Below are 21522 nucleotides of genomic sequence, written 5' to 3'. Positions count from 1 at the left end.
TGAGTGCAGTGGTTTATGTTAGTGGGAACCAAGTATGTTTGGCCCTGGCCCTGGGTGCTGTAGCCCTCCAAAGGGGCGGAATTGGAATGCCCCTTCACAGAGTCTCAAACCTGCTTCTTTTACTGGCCTTTCCTGTGTTCCAGGCAGGTGGCCCTCTCGGAGAGGTCAGACACCACAGTTACCCTGGAAGTTAATCCTTTACCTGGTTTAAAACCTTTGCTTTATTGAAAGCTGAAACCCCGTTGTGTATATACTTCTGCACACAGTGACTTCTGCACTCGGCTGGGCTTCCCGGCGTTCTGGCGTTTGCCCCGAGTCTTTGTGTTGAAAGGGTTTCCTTTCGTCAGCTCCCCACCTGAGCCCCGCAGGACCTGCAGACTCGTCTTACTGTTCCTATGCAGCCATTCCTCTAGTGCAGCTGGATTGCCTCTTCTCTTTCCTCTTCATTAATAAAAAAAAAAGGACATATATTCGTGTTTTGTACTGTGCAGATTTTTAGAATATCATTTAGACTTGTACATACTTTATTGATTTATGAGAAATGTATTTATTTTGCTACTGATTATTTTCCCTTTGGTTTATTTGCTGATAGGATCTTTCCATTCAGAATAGTATTTTTTCCATATTTAAGCCTTTCTTTTTTGGTCCAGTTGCAGTAGCTGGAACATCCAGGACAGCAGTATTGATGACAGTTCCGTTAGAGGACATCTTTCATAAGCCTAGGAATGAATAGGCTCCCCATGAAGCACACTTCAGCCAACGTGCGTCAGTACCTGGCAGTGGGACCGGCAGGCCAGCCGTGTACCGTTGTACTTTCAGCGAGGCCAGTGTGTGCGTGTGCGGCTCTCCACAGGCACGTAGTCACTGCGGAAGATGCTGTTCCAAGGCCTCACACCAACTCTTTCCTCGCCCACGGATTTTATCTTCCATCCTAGCAAGAAGTGAAGTCTGATTTTTTTTTTTTTTAGCTTTTCCTGTTAAGTACTATTTGATGCTCTTGTAGACAAGGATTATTCTGTGTCCTGGGCAGAAAAAAAAAATGCTTCTTAACTTTTTTTTTTAAGACTTATTTTTTATTTGAAAAGTAGATTTACAGAGAGAAAGAGAAGCAGAGGCAAAGATGTTCCATTCACTGGTTCACTGCCCAAGTGGCCACAACAGCCAGAGCTGAGCCTGTCTGAAGCCAGGAGCTGGGAGCTTCTTCAGGGTCTCCCACATGGGTGCAGGGTCCCAAGGCTGTAGGCCATCCTTTACTGCTTTCCCAGGCCACAATCAGGGAGCTGGATGGAAAGTGGAACAGCTGGGACACAAACTGGGATTCTGGTGCATGCAAAGTGAGGATTTAGCCACTGAGCCATTGTGCTGGGCCTGAAAAAAATTTGAGCATTAAATGAGGATCATGGGGCCAGCTATGTGGCACCACAGGTAAAATTGCTGCTGCAGGTCCAACATCCCATAATGTACCTGTTCGAATCCTGGCTGTTCCAGTTCCCATCCAGCTCCGCTCAAATGTACCAGGAAAAGCAGTGGAAGATGGCCCAAGGACCTGGGCCCTTACACCCACTTAGGGGACCTGGGTGAAGCTCCTGGCTGCTGGCCTGGTCTGGTCTGGTGAATGGAAGATCTCTCTCTCCCTCTTTCTCTGTAACCCTGCCTTTCAAATACATTTTCTAAAATTCCTTCTAAAATAATGAAGATCCCATATCTTAAAGAATCCTGTAGTTTTTCAGGTTTTTGAGGAGCGGGGTGGAGTTGCTGCCTTCTGGTGAGAGAGCTGAGAGTTCACAAGGGGAAGTTCTCCAGCTGCTTGTTGTGGAGATCTGTGAATACTTGGCCAGTGCAGCGTTACTTTTAGTCATTTCAACTTTCTAGATTTCCCCCCATGGGTTCATATTTTCTTCTGCCCGCACTCAGGTTGTGGTTATTTATATTTTCTTAGAAAAACTATTTTCAGTTTTCTGTTACAGTTTTTAAACCTCTATTTCTTAGAAGTTGTCACCTGGTAATACTTTATATCTCAGATACACGGCTTTGAGGGTGGTGGTTTTCACTTCTTTGTGCATTACATTTGCTTTTGTTTTTGTATAACAAGCTAAAACTGTAGAATCATTTTCATAACGTCAGCACGAAGACTTCTTCTCTGCTTCCGGGAATGCATATGGTCTGCTTTGCTAGTGTTATCTTTGTCTTTTTTTTTTTTTAATTACTCTAGTTTGATAACATATAGAGGCATTTAACCCCTCATCTCTGGCTTGGTGTGCACAACATGGCTGTGAATGGGCTTTTCTTGAAGAGTTAGGCCTTACTGTGGTGTGTCCAAGTCCCGGCTCTGGGGAGTTGATTCTCTTCACATTTCTTTTATGTTTCTTAGTCCATGTGTCTCTGTATTTGAAATGTCTACAGGTGCCTGCATCTTGATTCATTTCCTGTGGATAGCTGCTTGGCCTGAAGTTCTAGAAAGGATCCTATTCCTGGACAGGTGATTACATGCTTGAGGGTGTTGCGTTGTTCTAGAGTGAGGGATATTTCCATGTAGGCTACCCGGGTGCTGCCGTGTGTCTGCATGCCACAGAGCAGGGTTAAGGCTCTCTGCCGTTGCCTCTGCCCTTAAACCAGAGGACTCTGCTCTTGGTCATGTTTTCATATCAGAAATCTCCTGGAGTCTTAGCTATGGCCCTCAGAGGAGGACAAGGAGGGAGTTACCGAGGTCTTCTGAATCAAGCCGTGTTTGTGGTGGTGGGTGGCACCCAAAGTCCATGCCGTGTAGCAGAAGGAGAGAGAGAGAGAGAGCATGGTAGGGTGGCTTGCACAGGCAGGAAACCAGAGCCCCCTCACTGAGAAGGAAGAACATGAGGTCCTGAGACTAATACATTATAATATTAAGAAAGTACATTTATTTATACTTCATACATTTATGATTTATAGTATTTGAAGTCTCATTAGAGACTGTTTCAGTGTTATGCAAACACTTCCTGTCTTCCTTTATTGTCTCTTAACTCCTATTGTTTAAAATTAGGATTCCCTATTAAAACAGAATTCTTGCTGAACCTGCTTTGTGCACAACTTCGTAAGTACCCATTAGTACCTCGCATACATGCTTGTCCACTAGCACTGAGAAGAGGCTCATGGAGGGTAACCCACAATTTCCCTTATCCCGTCTTGTGCTTCTTCAAGTATGGATTCAGAATCCAACTGAAACCAATTCAGAGTGCATTTTCATACAGTATTTTCATTATCGCATTTCATTGTGAACGTATCAGTTTGTGCTGGAGTCTAGGGGATGCAGTGGCAGAAAACGTTCCTGTCTCCTCCCTTCACTAGAGTTGCTAGTTTACTGAAGGGAGGTAGGCAGTAAAAGAATGTTTGTGACTCACGGTTGTGATACCCAGTGAATGAACTGCCAAGGGAGACACCTGAGGAAGTAACCTTAGCATCAGACCATGCTTTGGAACTGACACCCCAGAAGCGCATGGTGAGGGAGGGTCCCAAGCCCACCTGCAAGCTCAGAAGTGCTGAATGATGAAGCAGGTGTTATTCACTGTTAGGTATGGCCGTAGCTGCAAGATGCTAGTGCCCGCTGAGCACCAGAGTGGAGAAGGAACTGCATTTTTGATCTCTTGACTTTTGATTGAGATAGCCAGCAGCTGTGTTATAAAACAGTACAGATGTAGAGAAAGCACTCGTGCGGTCTTCCAGCTTTCATGTGTTGTAGATCGCATTTCAGAATTGTGTTAAGGGGGGAAATGCTTAGAAATGGCAGGATTGGTTCAGCTTCCCCATGTCCTCCTCTCACTTTTGGCTGCCACATGGACATCTAACTTTAGTGAGGGTCTTCAGTGTTTTGTATGTGCCTCATCTTGGACAGTTAAGGTTTTTAAAAAGGGATGTAAGGGTGATTGTTCTCCATGCGCAGATTATAGAACCAGTCTCCAGAGTATTAACTCAGTGGCCATGGCTGTATGCTCGGTAGTAGAGCAAGCAGAGCGTGTGCAAAGCCCCGGGGGTCATGCCTGTAGCTGCTGTGCTGTGCTGAAGCCCACCCTCTGTGGCCGTGCGTGTGCGTGCATGTGTGTGTGTGTCTACTGGGGGCTTCCACGTACTGAGGTAGTGTTGATGCCCCTGGCAGGGCAGCCCTGCCCCTGCCACCTGGTCCTCAACGTGTGGCACATGTGTATATCTTGTTACGATCTGCAGGTCCCTGAGTACTGACTGTCACAGGCTGCTGCGACTTTGCTGTTGATTCATGTTTGATTCCTGCAGTGAAAAGTTTACTTAGAAAAAAAATGCTGCCTACAAAACCCTTGTCTGCCAGCAAACATAAGAAGTCCTGGGCCCCAAATCTGTATGAGCTAGACAGTGACTTGTCTAACGAGCCGGATGCCATCGTAGGAGAAGGCCCAAGTGACTCTGAATTCTTTCATCAGAGGTTTCGGAACTTCCTCTATGTAGAATTTGTGGGGCCTCGGAAGACCCTGATCAAACTCCGAAACCTCTGCCTCAATTGGTTGCAGCCGGAGACTCGCACCAAGGAGGAGATCATCGAGCTCTTAGTCCTTGAGCAGTACCTGACTATCATCCCTGAGAGGCTCAAGCCTTGGGTGCGAGCCAAACGGCCAGGGAGCTGTGAGAAGCTCGTCACCCTGCTGGAGCGCCACCATCAGATGTACCAGCCAGAAGGTGAGGGGCTCCATTGGGTGATGGCGGTTGGCACAGGTGGCCGGCACACCTCGGGGACCGCTGCCCCTCACTGCTGACAGGGTGGGGGGATGGAGCCATCCCGTACCCTAGGAGATGGAGGACCTCATCCATGGCCTCTTCAGACTGGATATGACCACCAAGTGGGTCTCCCTCCATGGCAGTGTGTCCCAGAGCAGAGGCCTGCTTGTGGGGGGCTGCAGTAGTGAAGAGAGCCAGTCAGGTCAGGAGCTGAGGAGTGGGTGACTGTGGCGGGAGTGATTGAAGTTTTCAGACAGGTGTAAACTGCAAAGTGACAGGGCCAAGCACTCCGGCTGCTGGGCCGCGGGGAGCTGAGGAACGGGGAGAAGCTGTGGTCAGATGTAAAGGCATGAAGTTGGTGTCTGCTGTCCTCTCAGACGACTACAGTGACGTAACTACCAGCGACGACGACGACATGAGACGGAACAGAGAAAGCCCGCCGCCTCGTCCCGAGCGTTCCTTCAGCAGTGAGTATCGCGCTCCGCTTGTTGCAGCCCCGATGCTGTGTTACATGGAGGCATGTGGGCCCTCAGATCAGTTGGCGTCGCTTAGAGATGCAAGCGAGGGTAAACAGTTTAAGACATTTTTACATAAATGTGAACACCCGTAGATGGAGTAAAATGCAAGATTTTTTTTTTTTTTGGTTTAAGATGTATTTCTTAAAATTTCAAATGTATTTCAAAGAAAGAGGGAGATCTTCCATCTGTTTTTTTACTGCCCAAAATGCTCACAAGAGCTAACACCAGGACAGGTTGATGGCAGAAACCCAGAATGCCACCCACCCAGTGTAGGTGGCTGGGACGCAAGACCTGGGGCTCCCAACCCTGCCTCCCAGGTGCGTTGGCTAAAAGCTGAACCCGAATGGAGCGTCTGAGTTTAAAGCAGCACTCTGGTAGTAATAAGGTGGTCAAAGCAGAGGCGTGACACCCGACCCCTGAAAGACAGAACAGGCGCTTCCCCCTCAGCCTCTCCAGGAGGGTTCCGTAAAGACACTCCTGTGAGCTTCCGAAGGGAGCGCTGCTTGTGTTTTGTTTTCCTGGGTTTTCTTTGTATTGGAATAGCCCTGACGTGGGTCTGTGTAAGCTGCAGAGTGAGGAGTGTGCAGGCTCCAGCCAGCACCATGCAGCAAAACAGAGAGGATCTGGGGGAAGCTTGCTCCTGGCTGAGCTCTGGAGCTTGGTTTGAAGCAAGTCCTCAAACCAAGTCTTCAGGTTCTGTTGCAGGGGCAGGCTGGGGAGCACGGCTAGTCCCCAGAGCATGTCATGACGTGACCAAAGGCTCAGTAGAGTTGTGTACAGTGGGGTGACACACATCCTTGTTTGTTGTCAACCGTCCCAATGTCCTCCCTGCGCAGGTGATCGGGACTATGTCTGGGACCCGGACTGGAACAGGAGAGGCAGAAGCAGAGACCTGGAACCCCGAGACCGCTGGGCGTACCCCAGGAGTCCAAGAAGCAGTAAGTCCCCTATTGGCTGCATCCGGACACATGTTCCCAGTTGGGAGACTGCTCAGGACTCCATGCCAGTCCCCGCAGCCTGTGATCAAACGCTGAATGTCCATGCTGCGGTCCCCATCTGTGCAGTTCTTACCACGGACACCTGTTTTCAGCTCTGCTCTTTTTGCCGTTGTTTTTCTTCAGCTGGAATTTGTTGTGTGTTTTTCCTTTTGAGAGTTCGAGAAAGGGCTTTCGTCTGCCAGTCCACACCCCAGGTACTGCAGCAGGCAGGGATGGGCCAGGCCCAGGCTCATTTTGGGTCTCTGATCTGGTTACAGGCGCAAAGCCACTTGGTCATCTCCTGCCCCCATTGGGCACACATGGAAGGTAGACTTGTGCCAGGGTCAGTGCTTGAGCTCAGATCCTCATGCATGGGACGTGTGCAGCACAAGTAACACATTAATCTCCAGGTCAAATGCTCAGCCCACTTTTTTTTTTTTTTTACAAATTTATTTATTTATTTATATTGGAAAGTCATATATATAGAAAGGAGGAGACAGAGAGGAAGATCCTCCATCCGTTGATTCACTCCCCAATTGGTTGCAACAGCCACAGATGCACTGATCCAAAGCCAGGAGCCAGGAGTCTCCTCCGGGTCTCCCAGACGGTGCAGGGTCCCAAAGCTTTGGGACATCCTCGACTGCTTTTCCAGGCCACAAGCAGGGAGCTGAATGGGAAGTGTAGCTGCCAGAATATGAACTGGTGCCCATATGGGATCCTGGTGCATTCAAGGTGAGGATGTAGCCATTCGACTATCGTGCCAGGCCCCGTATTTTTATTTAAATTGGAAGGTTCTATATAAGAGCCTAAGCACCTACAAAAATTAAAGACGAGCATAAATCATGATAGTTAGAAGGTGTAGCAAAATAGAATATTTGAGTAATGCCATATGACTTGTATATAATAGCTTTGTATCAGAATGATCTGTATATGATAGCTAATAAGAATCTTCAGGACAGTCTCAGATTACCTTGCCTATACTCATTTTCATATTGAATATAGAAATGTTTCTGATAATTCTTTGAGTATCCTGGGTTTTTTAAACAAATATTAATTTATTTATTTGAAAAGTAGAGTTATGGAGAGAGAGAGGCAGAGAGAGAGACAGACAGGCCGACCCTCCACGTTTTGATTCACTCACCAGATGGACACAGCCTCCAGGGCTGGGCCAGGCTAAAGCTGGGAACTTCATCCAGTCTCCCCCTGGATGCCAAGGCACAGTGACCTGAGCCATCTTCTGCTGTCTTCCCAGGCTGGATTGGGAGTGGGGCAGCTGGGATGCCAGCCCTGCAGGGGGTGGCTTCATCCACACCTTTGGATGTTCTGTTCTCAAATCTGTTTTTACTTAAATGAAACCTTGGTATTTGTTTATATTTTTAAAAATTACTGAAAAACAAATGCATTGTAACAGTGTAAATTAAGTAGGAACCCTCTCCACAGCTTTGAACAGGGTTAGGGAAATGGTTGTGAGTCTGTGAGTGTTTACGATGCCACATGCAGCGATCCTCATACTGGGGCCACGTCACTTCTCAGCAACGGAGTTACCGGGCTGGACGGCACCAGGCCGGAGCCACCCAGCATCAGGGTGAATGGAAGGATGAGGTGGGGCCCTTGGCCACGCCCTGGTTCTACAAAGTCGTAGGACTTCTTCGGCAGCCACTCCTGGGGCGTGCACACTCAGCACCACAATGGGTCCAGAGTGTAGGAGGAAAAACCTGGGCACTGCCAGGTTGGGCTAAATCTTACCTTGTCCTAATGCCGTTTCCTCTCCCTAGGGCTGCCTCACCGTGATCGTTCCCTTCCTGTTATGTCGAAATCAAGCTTTGAAATGGACAGAGAGGATGACAGGGACCCACCGGATTATGAACCCCAATGCCAGGTATGCTCTGGTTCCCTCTCCTTCTGGATCTTTCTGTAAAGGCTCTCTGTGTTGCCTTTTGTTCCCCTGGCAGTGTGCTCACCTATCGCCCAGAGTCCCATGCAAGGCCGGGAGTCTCCATTTGTTCCCGTATGGGTAAAAGGACCAGTCCCCACAGGTGTGATGTGGCTGTGGCTACTGCCACCTGTTTTCTTATGCATTCATGCTGTCACAGAGTCTTGCCCCTTCAGTGTGTATATCACAAGTGGGCTGGTTATGCTGGTTGTTCCTTTGGAGGCTCGGACTACAGAGTGACCTAGGGATCTCAGGAGGAGGCCCAGAGTCACAGGACTGCAGAAAAGACTTGCCAGGGAGGATGGCGGCTCTGGAGCTGACAGGAGCAAGGCTCGAAGCCCGGCCCCACCGTTTGCTGTGTGCGTGGCCTTGGATCAGCTGTTCACCTAAGCTGAATCCTCAGTTTCCTCATCTGTAAAATGGGCTTGCCTCACAGGATCCCTGTGAGGAGTAAGTGGAGTCCACACACACACGTATATGGAAGGTACCTACTGCACTGCCTGGCACACGAGGCATGCTGGACAGCCAACAGGTTATGAGGCAGCGTGTCATAGGGAGCAGATAAAGGAAGTGAGACTGTGGGCTTTATGTCGTCCTTTCAGGAAGGAGGCGAGGGGAGGAAGACATGCGGGAGCCAGAGAGGCACCTGTTTCCACCTCAGACATCAGGCCTGGACCACAAGGAGTACAGCAGTGACCCAGGCAGGCAGGGCACCAGCCTTGAGGAGCTTTGGACAGTAGCAGGGATGCCTAGGCCTACCCTGAGTGTAACTGCTGCGGGGTCTGGCTGCTGGAGGGGAAGCAGAGCAGTAAGAAATTGTAGCAGGGGTGTTGACTTGGACTGACAGGCAGAGGGATGCCGAGGAAGATGAGGAGAGGCATGGGCAGGCCTGGTGCCTAGGTCACCGGTGCCCAGTTAGTTGCAGTTTGTCTTGTTTGGCTTTTGAAATGCCCTTTCTTGCCAATAAATGAAGAGCTGGCAACCAAGCAAGTCCCCAAAATGTGGGCCTTGCCACCACCTCGTGAGCACATCACTTACGTTCTGTGGGAGCACCGGTCAGAAGGTTCTCCTGGCATCACATGTAAGCCTCTTTGATGTGGTTTTCTGCGTGACATAGGTCATGTGGAGGCAGTCAACTTGCGTCACATTCGTTTTTTTTTTTTTTGTCAAGGCAGCATCTCTTGCAATTGAAGCTGATTGTGGCCTTTGATTACAAATACCAAGTGCTTTATGGTACCTGCCTGCAGAGAATTACTTAATTTAATTTTTTTTTTACTTCAGAGCAGAAACATAGTTCAGAATTTAATACACATTTTATTCAAATTACGCAGATGTAAGAAAAAAATAATATGAAAAATAACCTTTTTGTATGTCTTTGACCTTGGGCTCTGTGCTCCCCAGAAATGGCGACCCTTTATCTCCCGCCTCCCAAATTCTTGAGCTCGTCTGCTCCCTGCCAGCCCCCAGAGCTCCGGGTTCTGGCTTCCTCTGAAGTAACCCTGACACACTTGTGCGCCCACCCACTCGGGGAAGGACCGAGTCCTCGGGGGACGCTGTGCCAGAGCAGCAGTCCCTGTGCCTGAGGCTCCTGCCATCCGGTCAGGGGAGACCCGCTTCCTGCAGGGTGCAGCCGAACTTTACGAGCAGTGACTCCTAGCTTGCTTTTGTAGCTTGTTTATCTAACCTTGAAAAGAATTTCGTTTCTGAAATTCCGCTTTGTCTCCTCAGCCTTCTTCCTTTCTGTTGCTTTGGTTTCTCAAATGAGTGGAACTAGGAGAGTGCATAAATGCGGTTTTCCTGTGAAATCCCCAGGCCCAGGCCTTTTGTTCTTAGTGAGAGAAGCACCTTATTCTGGAAACACTTTGGGGGCGGGGGAGGCCGGATTACCCTTTTTCAGGCGAGGACAACACACACCAGTCTTCCCAGCAGTAGAACGAGAGCAGGCGGCATCACAAGTCTGATTTTCTCTGTAGTCTTTCTCAGGCAGCACAGCACACTGCAGAGTGTCTGCCCAGGACACTGCAAGGCAGCTAGATGCTCTTGCTCCTGTTTTTACAGATGGAGAACCTGAGGCTCAGAAAGACTTCTGTTGCCGAGGTTGCACAGCTCCTCACTGGTGCAGTCCTAGAATTCTTCCAGCTCCGAAGCCTGTGGGTGCCCCCTGGCACCATCTCCCTCCTCGGGTCCCTCTCTCTCCAGGCCTCAGGGCCATGCTCCCTGGGACAAGACTCACTCAGACCAGGAGGGCCTTAGGGATCCCACAAAGCAGGTTCTTCCCGGGCCTGTGGGGAACATGAATGTTCAGTGGTAGGAAATAGTTGCTAAGGACAGAAGGGGCAGTCGTAAAAGTCCTTGGTGACTTCTGGGTTATTCTGAAATGGATATGCTGGAAAGACCGATGGTTTATTCATGCTGTGCAGTGAGGCTGTGGAGGAAAGGTTGAAACACGTGTTCTGAGCGTACATCTGCGTGCTTGCATCTTCTCTCTGTTCCCTGACTGTGCCCTGTGTGTTTGACATTTTCCTGCCAATCTCCCTCTGTAGGTGCCATTATCTCCCCCACCCCCTGAAGCCCCCGATCTGAGGTCCTCTGAAAAACCTTTGCCCACTGTTCAGGCCTACCCTGAACCGTCCCTCTACGAACTTATTATCTGTTCTCTCTAGCACTTATTATCTGTACCCCGATTTTTTGTTTATTGTTCTCTAACTGTTTCATGAGTCTTTTCTCTCCAACCAAATTATAAGCTGCATGAGGGCAAGGAATATGTGTCATGCGTCTTTGGGATCTGCCTCAGAGTATAGCACCAAGGTAGGTACGCCGTAGGCCCCTAGTAGCACTTGACTTGGATCACTCAGAACCCCAAATACTGTAAGCACTTCCTCTGTAACTTTATTTATGTAGTTCCCATGTCTCCAATATTATTCTTTTCTCTTTGGACAATCATGGGGACAGACTCCATTTAGAGACCTGTCTTTTTGCTGTTTTAGGATGATGAGTCATACCAGAATGCCATGGACACGGACGACGACAGGAAACCTCAGAATCCAATCCAGGACAACATGGAGAACTATCGGAAGCTGCTCTCTCTAGGTAGGTGGATGATTCTTCCACTGCCTTCCAGGCCAGTCACCAGAGTGTGTCGTCACCTTGTTCTTTCTAAGCGTCAGGCTGTGAAAAATCCACATTAATATCCCTAGACTTGAAGTATACTTGAAAGTCTTGGAAAACTTTCAAGCAACGACGTTAAACACTGAGGTGGATTTTGAAGACATCTCACTGACTTTGGGTGAAGACTACATAGCACAGAACACATTGTATAGGGTAATGACTCTTGCCACAACAGTTGATATTTTTCTGTAGCTGTCATAGAGAAGAATTAAACTGGGATCCTGAGCTCCTAAGTGGACTCTAGTAAGGTTGGCAGTGGATCGTTGGCTCTGCAGGTCCAAAGCTGTGGGTCCCAAGAGTGTAGGTGGAAAAAGCCCACCAGAGGTAGGAGGAAGACCATGGAGGCCAGGAAACCTGTGAGACTTCAGAAGCAGTTGCAAGGAGGGAAGACTAGACATTCTGAATTCTGAATCACATCTGGTCTTTGTACAAATTTCTGGGTGGAATCAGGATTCATTCAAGTGCAGATTAGAACACCAGGTTCAGATATGGGCCTTATGGAAATGAGATGGCAAATGAAAGACACTTAACTGAGTACGCGCTGGTGGCTTAGAGAAACAGAGGTTAGAGCTTACGCCATCATCTTGTTTTGTGCACAGGGGTACAACTTGCTGAAAATGATGGCCACTCCCACATGATGCAAGGCCACTCGTCAAGATCCAAGAGAAGTGCCTACCCTAGCACCAGTCGAGGTGAGTACACAGATCTTACACATGAGCCACACAAGAGGGAGATAAATGTTGAGACACCTCCACTCTGTGTTGCCAGGCCTCACAGGAAAAGGTCCTCTCCAAGTCTTGCTGACATTCTGTACAAGTGTGGGGACTAGGGAATATTTATCTGTGGGGTTTCTCTCTAGGCCTGAAAACCATGCCTGAAGCCAAAAAATCAACCCACCGGCGTGGAATTTGTGAAGATGAATCTTCTCATGGAGTGATCATGGAAAAGTTCATCAAGGATGTGTCCCGCAGCTCCAGGTCCAGGAGAGCTAGAGAGGCAGCTGAGCGCTCGCACAGGTTCCCCAGAGTGGCCGACGATGGTTGGAAGGATGGGCCGTTCCATCAGAGGGACTCAGCTATTGAGCAGAGGGGTTATGAAGGTAGTGCCTTCAGGGCAGGCTTCAGGCTTAACCCAAACCTGGCTTCTAGAAGGAGGGTCCTTGAAAGAAAGAGGCGCTATCCTTTTGACACAGATGGCCAGGGCCCGAGCTGTGACCAGAGGGCCAGGAAGAAGCCCTTTGAGTGTGGTGGTGAGGTGAGGAAGGCCCCTAGCGCCAGCAGCGCCAGCAGCGCCAGCAGCTCCAGCAGCGCCAGCAGCTCCAGCAGCCCCTCGTGCAGCACGGCCCGGCCGGCTGGCTTCGGCGCCATGCCCTACGTGTGCGACGAGTGCGGGCGCTCGTTCAGTGTCATCTCGGAGTTTGTCGAGCACCAGATCATGCACACTAGAGAGAACCTGTACGAGTACGGCGAGTCCTTCATCCACAGCGTGGCCATCAGTGAAGATCAGCAAGGCCAGACTGGAGGGAAGCGTTTCGAATGCAAGGATTGTGGGGAAACCTTCCACAGGAGTGCCGCTCTGGCTCTGCATCGGAATGTCCACAGGGACTACCGCCTGGAAAGCCGGGATCAGGGTTATGAGGAGGCCTTCATGCCCAGCCCAACCTTCAGCGAGCTGCAGAAGATGTATGGCAAAGACAAATTCTATGAGTGCAAGGTGTGTAAGGAAACCTTCCTTCATAGCTCTGCCCTCATTGAGCATCAGAAAATCCACGGCAGAAGAAACCTCAACGACGCCCGGGAGTTCGGGCGTGAGCGCCAGCGCGCCCGCCCGCGTGAGCTGGAGCGAGACGCCTTGCGGCCCAGCGCGGCCTTCGGCGGCTTCCAGAAGATGTGTGGGAAGAAGCTGTACGAATGCAGAGTGTGCGGGGACACGTTCCTCCACAGCTTCTCTCTGAAGGAACATCTGAAGATCCATGCTCGGGGAAACCCATTTGAAAATAGGGGCAAAGTGTGCGAGGAAACCTTTATCCCTGGTCAGTCTTTTAAGAGGCATCAGCGAATGTACATCAAGGAGAAGCTCTATGACTTCCTGCCGAGCTCAGACTTCAGTGCGTATCCAAGACTTCGTTCTCGGAAGAGTCTCTTTGAAGGCCAAGGGTATGGAAAGTCCATCGTCCACAGCACGCCCTTCACAGAGTCTCAGAAGAGCCACACCATATCCAAGCCACCCGAAGAGGAGGAAGGCGAGAAGGCGACCGCCAGCAGCTCCAGCGCCAGTGCGAGCCAGGGCTCTCCCACCGGAGACAACACCTGGGAGAGGAAGCTGAGCGAGAGCTGCGTGACTCACAGCCTGGCCTCTGCTGCCGCTCCGAGGAGCCACAGCGCGGGAGGGCCCAGCAAACCGTGGGTGATGGCAGAGTCCACCGGGCCGAGCTCCAGCCTCAGCAGCTACCAGAAAATGTGTGCAGGAGGCAACAGCTCTGAAGGAAAGGAATCCATGAGATCTGTAATCCACGGCCTCGCCGCTCCCCGACCTCTGAAACGCCACTTGATGAATGACCTGAGTGGATGCGAGGAGAGGGGAGAATCCTCCATTTACTTGCCGGACCTTGGTAATAAGCGGCAGAAGATTCTTGCTAGAGAGAACCCTTCCGAAGGGGCCGTGAAGAGCAATCGCGAGGACTCTGTTACACAGGGTGTGTCCTCTGCCGGACCTCAGCAAAGCCCTGCAGGAGAGGGACCCAGTGAACCAAAGCAGGGTGCTGAGTTTCCTGTTCCCAGCTCAAGCGTCCGCCAGCATCAGAAAGCTCGAGCTAAAAAGAAGTACCTTGAGCCTAGGAGCGGTGAGACCTCTGCCTTTTGTCCCCTGCCTTTTGGGGAGCTGCCGAGAATTCGCCCAAGAGAGAAGCTCTATGAATGTCACGAGTGTGGGGAGTTCTTTGCTCACATCTTCGACCTCACTGAGCATCAGAAGATTCATGACAGAGAGAAGCCTTCTGGAAGCAGAAGCTATCAACACTCCGTCACTTGCAGCTGGGCCCCCACTGACCCTCAGACAAGTTATGCCCAAGAGCGCTATGGTCAAGAGCAAGCACGCAACCAAGTTAGGTTCAGGCAGTATTTTACTAACACCAGCAACCTTGGTGCACGCCAGAAGAGCCTCGGCAAGTCCCATGGCGAGGAGCCCCGTGGCAAGGAGCCCCGCGGCGAGGAGCCCCATGACAAGGGGATCCACCAAAAGAATGATGGCAAGAATGGCCAAGCGACCCCTTGTGAGGAGACCCAGGGCCAGGACAAGGCTGGCGAGCAAACCTTTGGTGAAGTGACCCCTGGTGCAGAGACCCAGGGCCAGGAGAGGGCTGCTCAGTGCATCTCTGGAGAGGAGACAGCCAGTGAGGGGACCCAGGGCCAGGAGAAGGCTGGCGAGCAGCTCACAGTGGAGGAGACCCCTGATGCAGAGACCCAGGGCCAGGAGAAGGCTGGCGAGCAGCTCACTGTGGAGGTGACCCCTGATGCAGAGACCCAGGGCCAGGAGAGGGCTGGCGAGCAGCTCACAGTGGAGGAGACCCCTGATGCAGAGACCCAGGGCCAGGAGAGGGCTCCTCAGCAGATCTGTGGAGAGGAGACAGCCAGTGAGGGGACCCAGGGCCAGGAGAGGGCTGGCGAGCAGCTCACTGTGGAGGTGACCCCTGATGCAGAGACCCAGGAGCAGGAGAGGGCTGGCGAGCAGCTCACTGTGGAGGTGACCCCTGGTGCAGAGACCCAGGGCCAGGAGACCGTTGAGTTTGCTGTGGTTCAGGGTTCCGACTCAGGTGAGCCTCCGAAGGATGACTCCGTTTATGAATGTGAGGACTGCGGGCTGGGCTTCGTGGACCTCACAGACCTCACAGACCATCAGAGCGTCCACAGCTCCAAGGCCACGTGTCTCGTGGACAGCCGCGAGTACACCCACTCTGTGAACCACACCCGCTCCGTCAGCGACTATCAGAGAGACTACACCGGAGAGCAGCTCTACGAGTGCCCCAAGTGCGGCGAGTCTTTCATCCACAGCTCGTTCCTTTTCGAGCACCAGCGAGTCCACGAGCAGGACCAGCTCTACGCCCTGAAGGCGTGCGATGACGCCTTCGTGTCTGTCCTGCCCGCGAGGCCGCGGAAGAGCCGCGCCGCCGAGAGGAGCCCCGCCGTCGCCGGGCCGTCCGTCCGGTGCTGTCAGTGCGGCCAGGCTTTCAGCCACGGCTCTGCCCTGCACGAGCATCTGAGGCTGCACAGAGCAGAGGAGCTGCTGGAGCGGAGGCGGCAGGCCCGGGAGGCCATCGCCTCACGCCTGGCGCTCGCCGCGCTGCAGGGGAGCGGGAGCCAAGAGAAACTCTTCCGCTGCACCGTGTGCGGGGAGAGCTTCCTCACGGCCTCCGAGCTGGGGGACCACCACGCCAGGGCCCACAAGGACGAGCCCTACGACTACGGCCCCGCCTTCACCCACACCTCGTTCCTCGCCGAGCCTCTCAAAGGAGCCAGCCCGGTCTTCGCTCACAGCGCCATCCTCCCCGAGCACAGGGAGCTCCGGCCTCAGGGCGGCCGCGATGGCGACGAAGACGCCGCCCGGGCCGCGGGAGCCAACGTCCTGGTCATCCCGCAGGAAGTGCTGCAGATCCAGGGGTCAAACGTGGAGGCCGCCGAGCCCGAGGTGGAGGCCGCCGAGCCCGAGGTGGAGGCCGCCGAGCCGAACGGGGAGGCTGCAGAGCCAGACGGAGAGGCGGAGCAGCCGAACGAGGAGGCTGACGAGGCCGAGCATCCACACCTAGATGCTGACGAGCCAGACGGTGCCGACATCGAAGACCCCGAAGAGAGAGTGGATGAGCCGGAGGGGGATGCCGACGAGCCTGACGGTGTTGACATCGAAGACCCGGAGGAGGAGGAGGAGGAAGAGGAGGAGGAGGAAGAGGAGGAAGAAGAGGAGGAGGAAGAGGAGGAGGAAGAGGAGGAGGAAGGTGAAGATCAGGAGATTGAGATTGAAGAGCCATGCTACGACTGCCAGGAGTGCACGGAGACCTTCACTTCCGGGGCGGCGTTCAGCGAGCACCTCAAAGCCCACGCCAGCGTGATCGTGTTTGAGCCGGAAGATGCCTTCGGGGAGTGCTCCAGCTACACCCAACACGCCGGCGCCGGCGCTGCGCACCAAGCCGACGACAAGTACTTCAAGTGCGACGTCTGTGGGCAGCTCTTCAGCGACTACCTGTCTCTCACCACTCACCAGAGCACCCACACTGGCTGAGCGGGAAGGCCGCCAAGCCCGCGCCTCAGACCACCTCACAGGACCCGAGGACACAGACACCTGATTCAGCAACAGATGACTGGGACGGGGAGTGGCCCGTGGGCACTGCTCTCCCGGCCCGCCTGACGGGGATGCGCTGGGCAGAGCCCAAGCCCAGAGCTTCACCTGACATCTGAGGAAGCGGCTTGCAGGAAAACCGAGTACTCAAAACTACAGACTGCCTCAAACGCTACCCATTTCGCCTATGTATCATTTACCTGAGGTGTAAATAGCAAAAACAGTGATCACATTTATTTAGATTACTATGAGATCCAGTTGAAGTTTACTATGCAGAGGCACCCTCCCTGGTTACTCTGCCTTTTTTTGGTTTTTTGTTTTGGAGGAGGAAGAGAGCAACAAATTTGACTATATTTCTAAGTGTCTTAGATCCTGAGAAAGATTTCTTGTGTGTTCTTTGAATTCTGTCTGTCTCCTTTGGAATCCTGGTGTCTTGTCCCTTAGTTGTCTTGTGAAGGTGTAGCTATGAGAGCCGCCGTGTCCATCACCGTGCCATTCGAGGGGAGACCTGCTCGTAGCACCCCTGTGCAGTCCTCACCTCGACATCCGACGTGGCGCAAGCCTTCACCACCTCTTCAGCTGCCATCCTGTGTGTACTTGCCGGTGATCTTTGTGCAAATTCGTTCCTTTTTCTACTTTTTATGCTCCCCATGTATTAGATAGATAGTGGATTTCATAAACTCTGAAACTTTTTCCCTGTAAATCTTAACATCTTTGCCTTTAAAGAATGGGTTGCAACCATCACTGGGATCCCAACGGTGCCTACTGAAGGTTGGAAACCATGCGAGAGACTCTGACGCTGTTCATACGGATGCAGGCTGATGACCTCTCATCCCTCGTGCTGTGCGCTTCTGCCTTAAGTGACACGTAGCAATGTGGCTTGGCCCGCCTGTGCGGTGGGAGACTGTGCTGCCCCGGTTCGGTTCGTTGGCACCCTGGGTGCCCAGGAGCTAGTATCCTTAGATCTGTCTATCGCTGACCGTGATTCCTCTTCTTTCCCTGTCAGATCCTCTAACCCTATATCTAACTTGCGTTAAAAAAAAAAAAAAATTAAAAACAGAACACAAAACAAAAAAAAAATAAAAAAATAAAAAGCTTTCTTTCTATTCAAGCCCAGCTTAACATGAGCTCAGGTTCCCTAGCAGCCTTAATTTGTTTTGTCTCCATTTGTCCCTTTTAGCCCTCCTAAGGATTTCCAAGCTGCCTATCATGTCTTGCTTATCGCCTCACTTTTCCTCTCACTCACAGAGTGGCCTCACGAGTCTGAGGCTTAAACCCCCGTCCAGTCCCCTCCCCCATGTCCTGCTCTGTGGCCACCTGTGCTGTTTCTATTCCCTGCCCCTCACATAATGGCTATCTTAAATCTTTTGCCCTTGAGTTGGCTGGGAAAAAAAATTTAAAACTTTTAAAAAAAACCTTCAAAAAAATAGTAGATCTAGAGTAAATGAGTGAAAAAAAAAAGATAAGTGCAAATGATCTGAGTAAGCAAAAATCAAAATCACCCCCTGGGGAAAGTGTGTCTGCGTTTTTACTCTCCTACACCTGCGGGATTAGGACCCAAAGGGGGTGTTATCAGAGTTGTGCTGAATGCCAAAGTCTAGGGAGAGGCTGTGGAAATGCCCGAGAAGCAACCATGAGTAAGCCAGAGGGAGTCCTAAGTCTTGGGCAGACCTGGGAGAGAGAGACACACAAAAGCTAACACCCGAAGCCAGGAGGGGAAGGCCAGGCGTGGGCGTGAACTTGAGTCGGGTGTCCTGAGCAATTTGCAAGAAGGGACTTGTCTTGGTAGTGTGGTGTTTGTAAGGTCCGGCTGCATAGGAAGAGCCAAGGTTGGCAGTAACCCCTGGAGGAGCGAGGGCAAGTGACGCGCTGCTTCGGGCAGGACGCATTTGCAGAGGAAGCAGCTGTCGATGCCATTGGTTAAGCTCGGTAGGTCCGTTGTTGCTGGCAGTGTTGAGCTGCAGATCCACTTCAGGAAGTAACTTGCCAAGAAGTCAGTGAGTCCATTCCAATCTTAGATAAATGAAAAATTAGGGACAACTTCAATGTCAAACAGTAGGAGAATGATTAAGCAAATGCATCCTTGGACTTCTATGCAGCTGTTTAAAAATGATAAAGAGTTATGTAACAGTGTGGAATTATATTTACAGGAATAGTAAGTGGAATAAAGCAGGACACAAAATTATATTTATACTACAGTTATAGCTGTTTAAGAAGTACGCTTATAGTCAAAGCTCCTGTGTTGTTCTTGTAGGCTTATAGTTGAGCAGTATTTTCTTAAATTCCTTGAATGTTCTTTATGGTAGTATTACTAAAAAGTTTATAATCACGTTTCCATTGTGAACATATGATTTGAACTCATTATCAAAATTCAGGAAAATTGGAGGAAAAAAATTCATGTTTCTACCACCCAAAGACAATGACACTGTTGGTATCAAGCTTGTTCTCATTTCTGTGCACAGCTTTATAAGTGTGTCAAATACGCTTTTCCAAGAGCTATTATATTACCTTTGTGGAATAATGATTAAGTGCTTTCATCTTAAAATTTTTTTTCTAAAATTCCTTACATTAGTATCCTGATAACAACACTTATTATGTATGCCTTTATTATAAGCATTATGCCTATCCCAAGGAAAAATTAGGAAATACCACAAATTTAGAAAAAAAGAAAAAGACATTCACCTATATTCCCAACACCCAACTGCTACTCTTACCATCTGGAGCCCTTTCCTCCATCTTGCTTCAGTGCACAAACATATAAATCTAACCGTATTGAATATGTACACCTAAAATTTAAAATGAAAAGAGATGTGAAAAACAATTACTACTACCACTATGGGATTATGGGTAAAAATTTTGTCTCAAATTCCTTGAATAATTTTTGGTATTTTGGTACTAAATTTTACGTGTGCAATTTTCCATTACAAATATAATACATAGTCATTAAAAATCTTGGGAGATTCAGCAAAGCAGAGGAAAATCCACCCATATTCCCAACACCCAGCACCAGCGACTGTTAACATCTTGACCAGTCCATGATTATGAGGGTGTTAATGACAAGTGTGTGTCAAAGATGGGAAGAAATCTGGAAAAAAGAATTCAGAAATCATGTGGTTGTGGGATTATGGTTAAGCATCGTGTCTCAATTCCCCGGAGTGATCTTTACCATTATGTTTTTGTAATCGCCTTTATTAACATGTATTCCCATTATATACGCAGTACCTGTCCATCATAGAAACTTTGAAGAAATGTAGTTGACCGACACATCCGTATTGTCACCAGCCAGATACCGTGTGTTAACATCGTGGTGCATTTTTTAATTTCATCTTGTTTCTGTGCACAGGGTTTTTTTTTTTTTTGGTTGGTTAATATGGTTGTGGTTGTTCTATCTGTAATGGTGTCAACAATAAAAATAAAATTTAAACTAAGATCTTTCTCAGTCTCGTGTCCATTTTTGAAGTGTTGAGTTTATTACATGTGGTTTTTGCGGGCCGGCGGGGTGGTGTGCCAGGAAAAGCTGCTGCCTGCGTTGTCACCATCCCGTGAGGGTGCAGATTGGTGTCGTGGCACTTCTGCATCCAGTCCTGCTACCGGATTGTGGTCCAGGAAAAGGAACCGAAAAGGGCCAAAGTGTTTGGGCCTCTGCCACCCATGTGGGCGATCTGGGTGACGCTCCCAGCTCCTGACTGTCAGCAGGTATAAGATCTGTCTTAGCTCTCTCTTCTATATGTAGATCCGTTCCAAACAAATAAATCTTGTTTAAAAATACTGTTTTCTTGCTAAAAGTTATAACTTCAAAAATTTAGTGGCTCCTTAAACCTAACAGTTTAAGATAAAAAAAAATCTTACTCTACAGTAGTACATATTTCAACAATGTTTTCTGAGAAACCTTTTAATGCTGCTTGGTGCCACATTTCTAAAATGCAGAGTGGCAAGAGGGAGAGACAAAGTGAAAAAGATGCTTCATCTGCTGGTTCACCACCCAGTGGTTGGCAGAGCCAGGGCTGGCCCAGGTCTCCTGCAGGGAGGGCAGGGCATCAAGCACCTGCACTGTCATGTGCCACCTTCCCAGGTGCAGCAGCAGCACCTGACACCTGAAGCATCGCTGTGACACAGAAGAAGCAGGTCGCAAGTGGAGGCTGAACACTCTTGGGCACAGTGCCAGCCCCTTGACTCCACGCCAGTTGTTTTTAAAAATGTGCTGATGATCAAGGTCCTTGTGTCAGTGACGGGTCTTGGAGCCACTACTTCAGTCCCCAGATTAGCCAAGTGTTTCACGCTCGTGCTCAGCTCGGCTCTCAGCTAGCGCCTGGTCCAACCTCTGGCCAGCAACATTGGATCTGAGAGGTCCATTCGTGAGAATAGCCCTCTCAGAAGCAGGCCATTCCCCTGGCCACTCCCTCCCTGTGAAGAGTACGAGGTGGAATGAGGCTCATCTGTGGGCGTCTGTCCCAGTCCGCAGAACCTAGGAACACCATACCTCCCGTGGCTCGTAAGGGACTTTGCAAACACGACCAAATGAAGGATCCCAGGAGACAGAGCGAGAGCATCCTGGTGTAACTGGGTGGGACCTGAATGTGGGTAGCGGGGAGCAAAGTTGGAAAGAGGAAGTAGGGACGGTGGGGGGGGGGGCAGGGCTGCAGGTGGACTCTCCCCTTGAGCTTTGCTGGCCTCTTGGACATGGCCCTGTGAGGTTGCAGCTCAGTGTCTGAGCTTCACAAGTGCAGAGGCATGACCACATGCTGTTCAGAATCACTTTTTAAATGTCTTATCCCTGCCTCACCTTGACTTACACAAGGGATTCAAAAAAATTCATGGAAAAAAAACACCAATCAGTATGTATGGATTTCAAAAACCTTTTGTACCAGAATAACCTTGTGCT

The 21522-nt window shown here is 50.3% G+C and overlaps 1 protein-coding gene and 1 pseudogene across 3 annotated transcripts; one reads left to right on the top strand and one right to left on the bottom strand.

Annotated features, from left to right (window-relative positions):
• Nucleotides 1-21522, bottom strand: part of LOC121154969 — a 440652-nt pseudogene that overhangs the window by 261680 nt on the left and 157450 nt on the right.
• Nucleotides 4284-16583, top strand: PEG3 (paternally expressed 3). Of its 3 annotated transcripts, none has more exons than XM_040978139.1 (9): nucleotides 4284-4677; nucleotides 5094-5180; nucleotides 6071-6172; nucleotides 7987-8090; nucleotides 11132-11234; nucleotides 11912-12004; nucleotides 12172-14536; nucleotides 15068-16199; nucleotides 16254-16583. In XM_040978139.1, the coding sequence occupies exons 1-9, from the start codon at nucleotides 4284-4286 to the stop codon at nucleotides 16581-16583; spliced, it is 4710 nt and encodes a 1569-aa protein (XP_040834073.1). The 3 variants fall into 3 exon arrangements, with proteins under 3 accessions (XP_040834073.1, XP_040834072.1, XP_040834075.1); XM_040978138.1 differs by having other exon boundaries at nucleotides 5094-5183; XM_040978141.1 differs by lacking the exon at nucleotides 11912-12004 and having other exon boundaries at nucleotides 5094-5183.

Source organism: Ochotona curzoniae, unplaced genomic scaffold (assembly GCF_017591425.1).
Source record: "Ochotona curzoniae isolate NIBS_2020 unplaced genomic scaffold, NIBS_Ocur_1.0 contig_2861, whole genome shotgun sequence".
Lineage (NCBI taxonomy): Eukaryota > Metazoa > Chordata > Mammalia > Lagomorpha > Ochotonidae > Ochotona > Ochotona curzoniae.
Note: the sequence above shows the minus strand (reverse complement) of the source record. Positions and strands in the feature narration are given on the sequence as shown.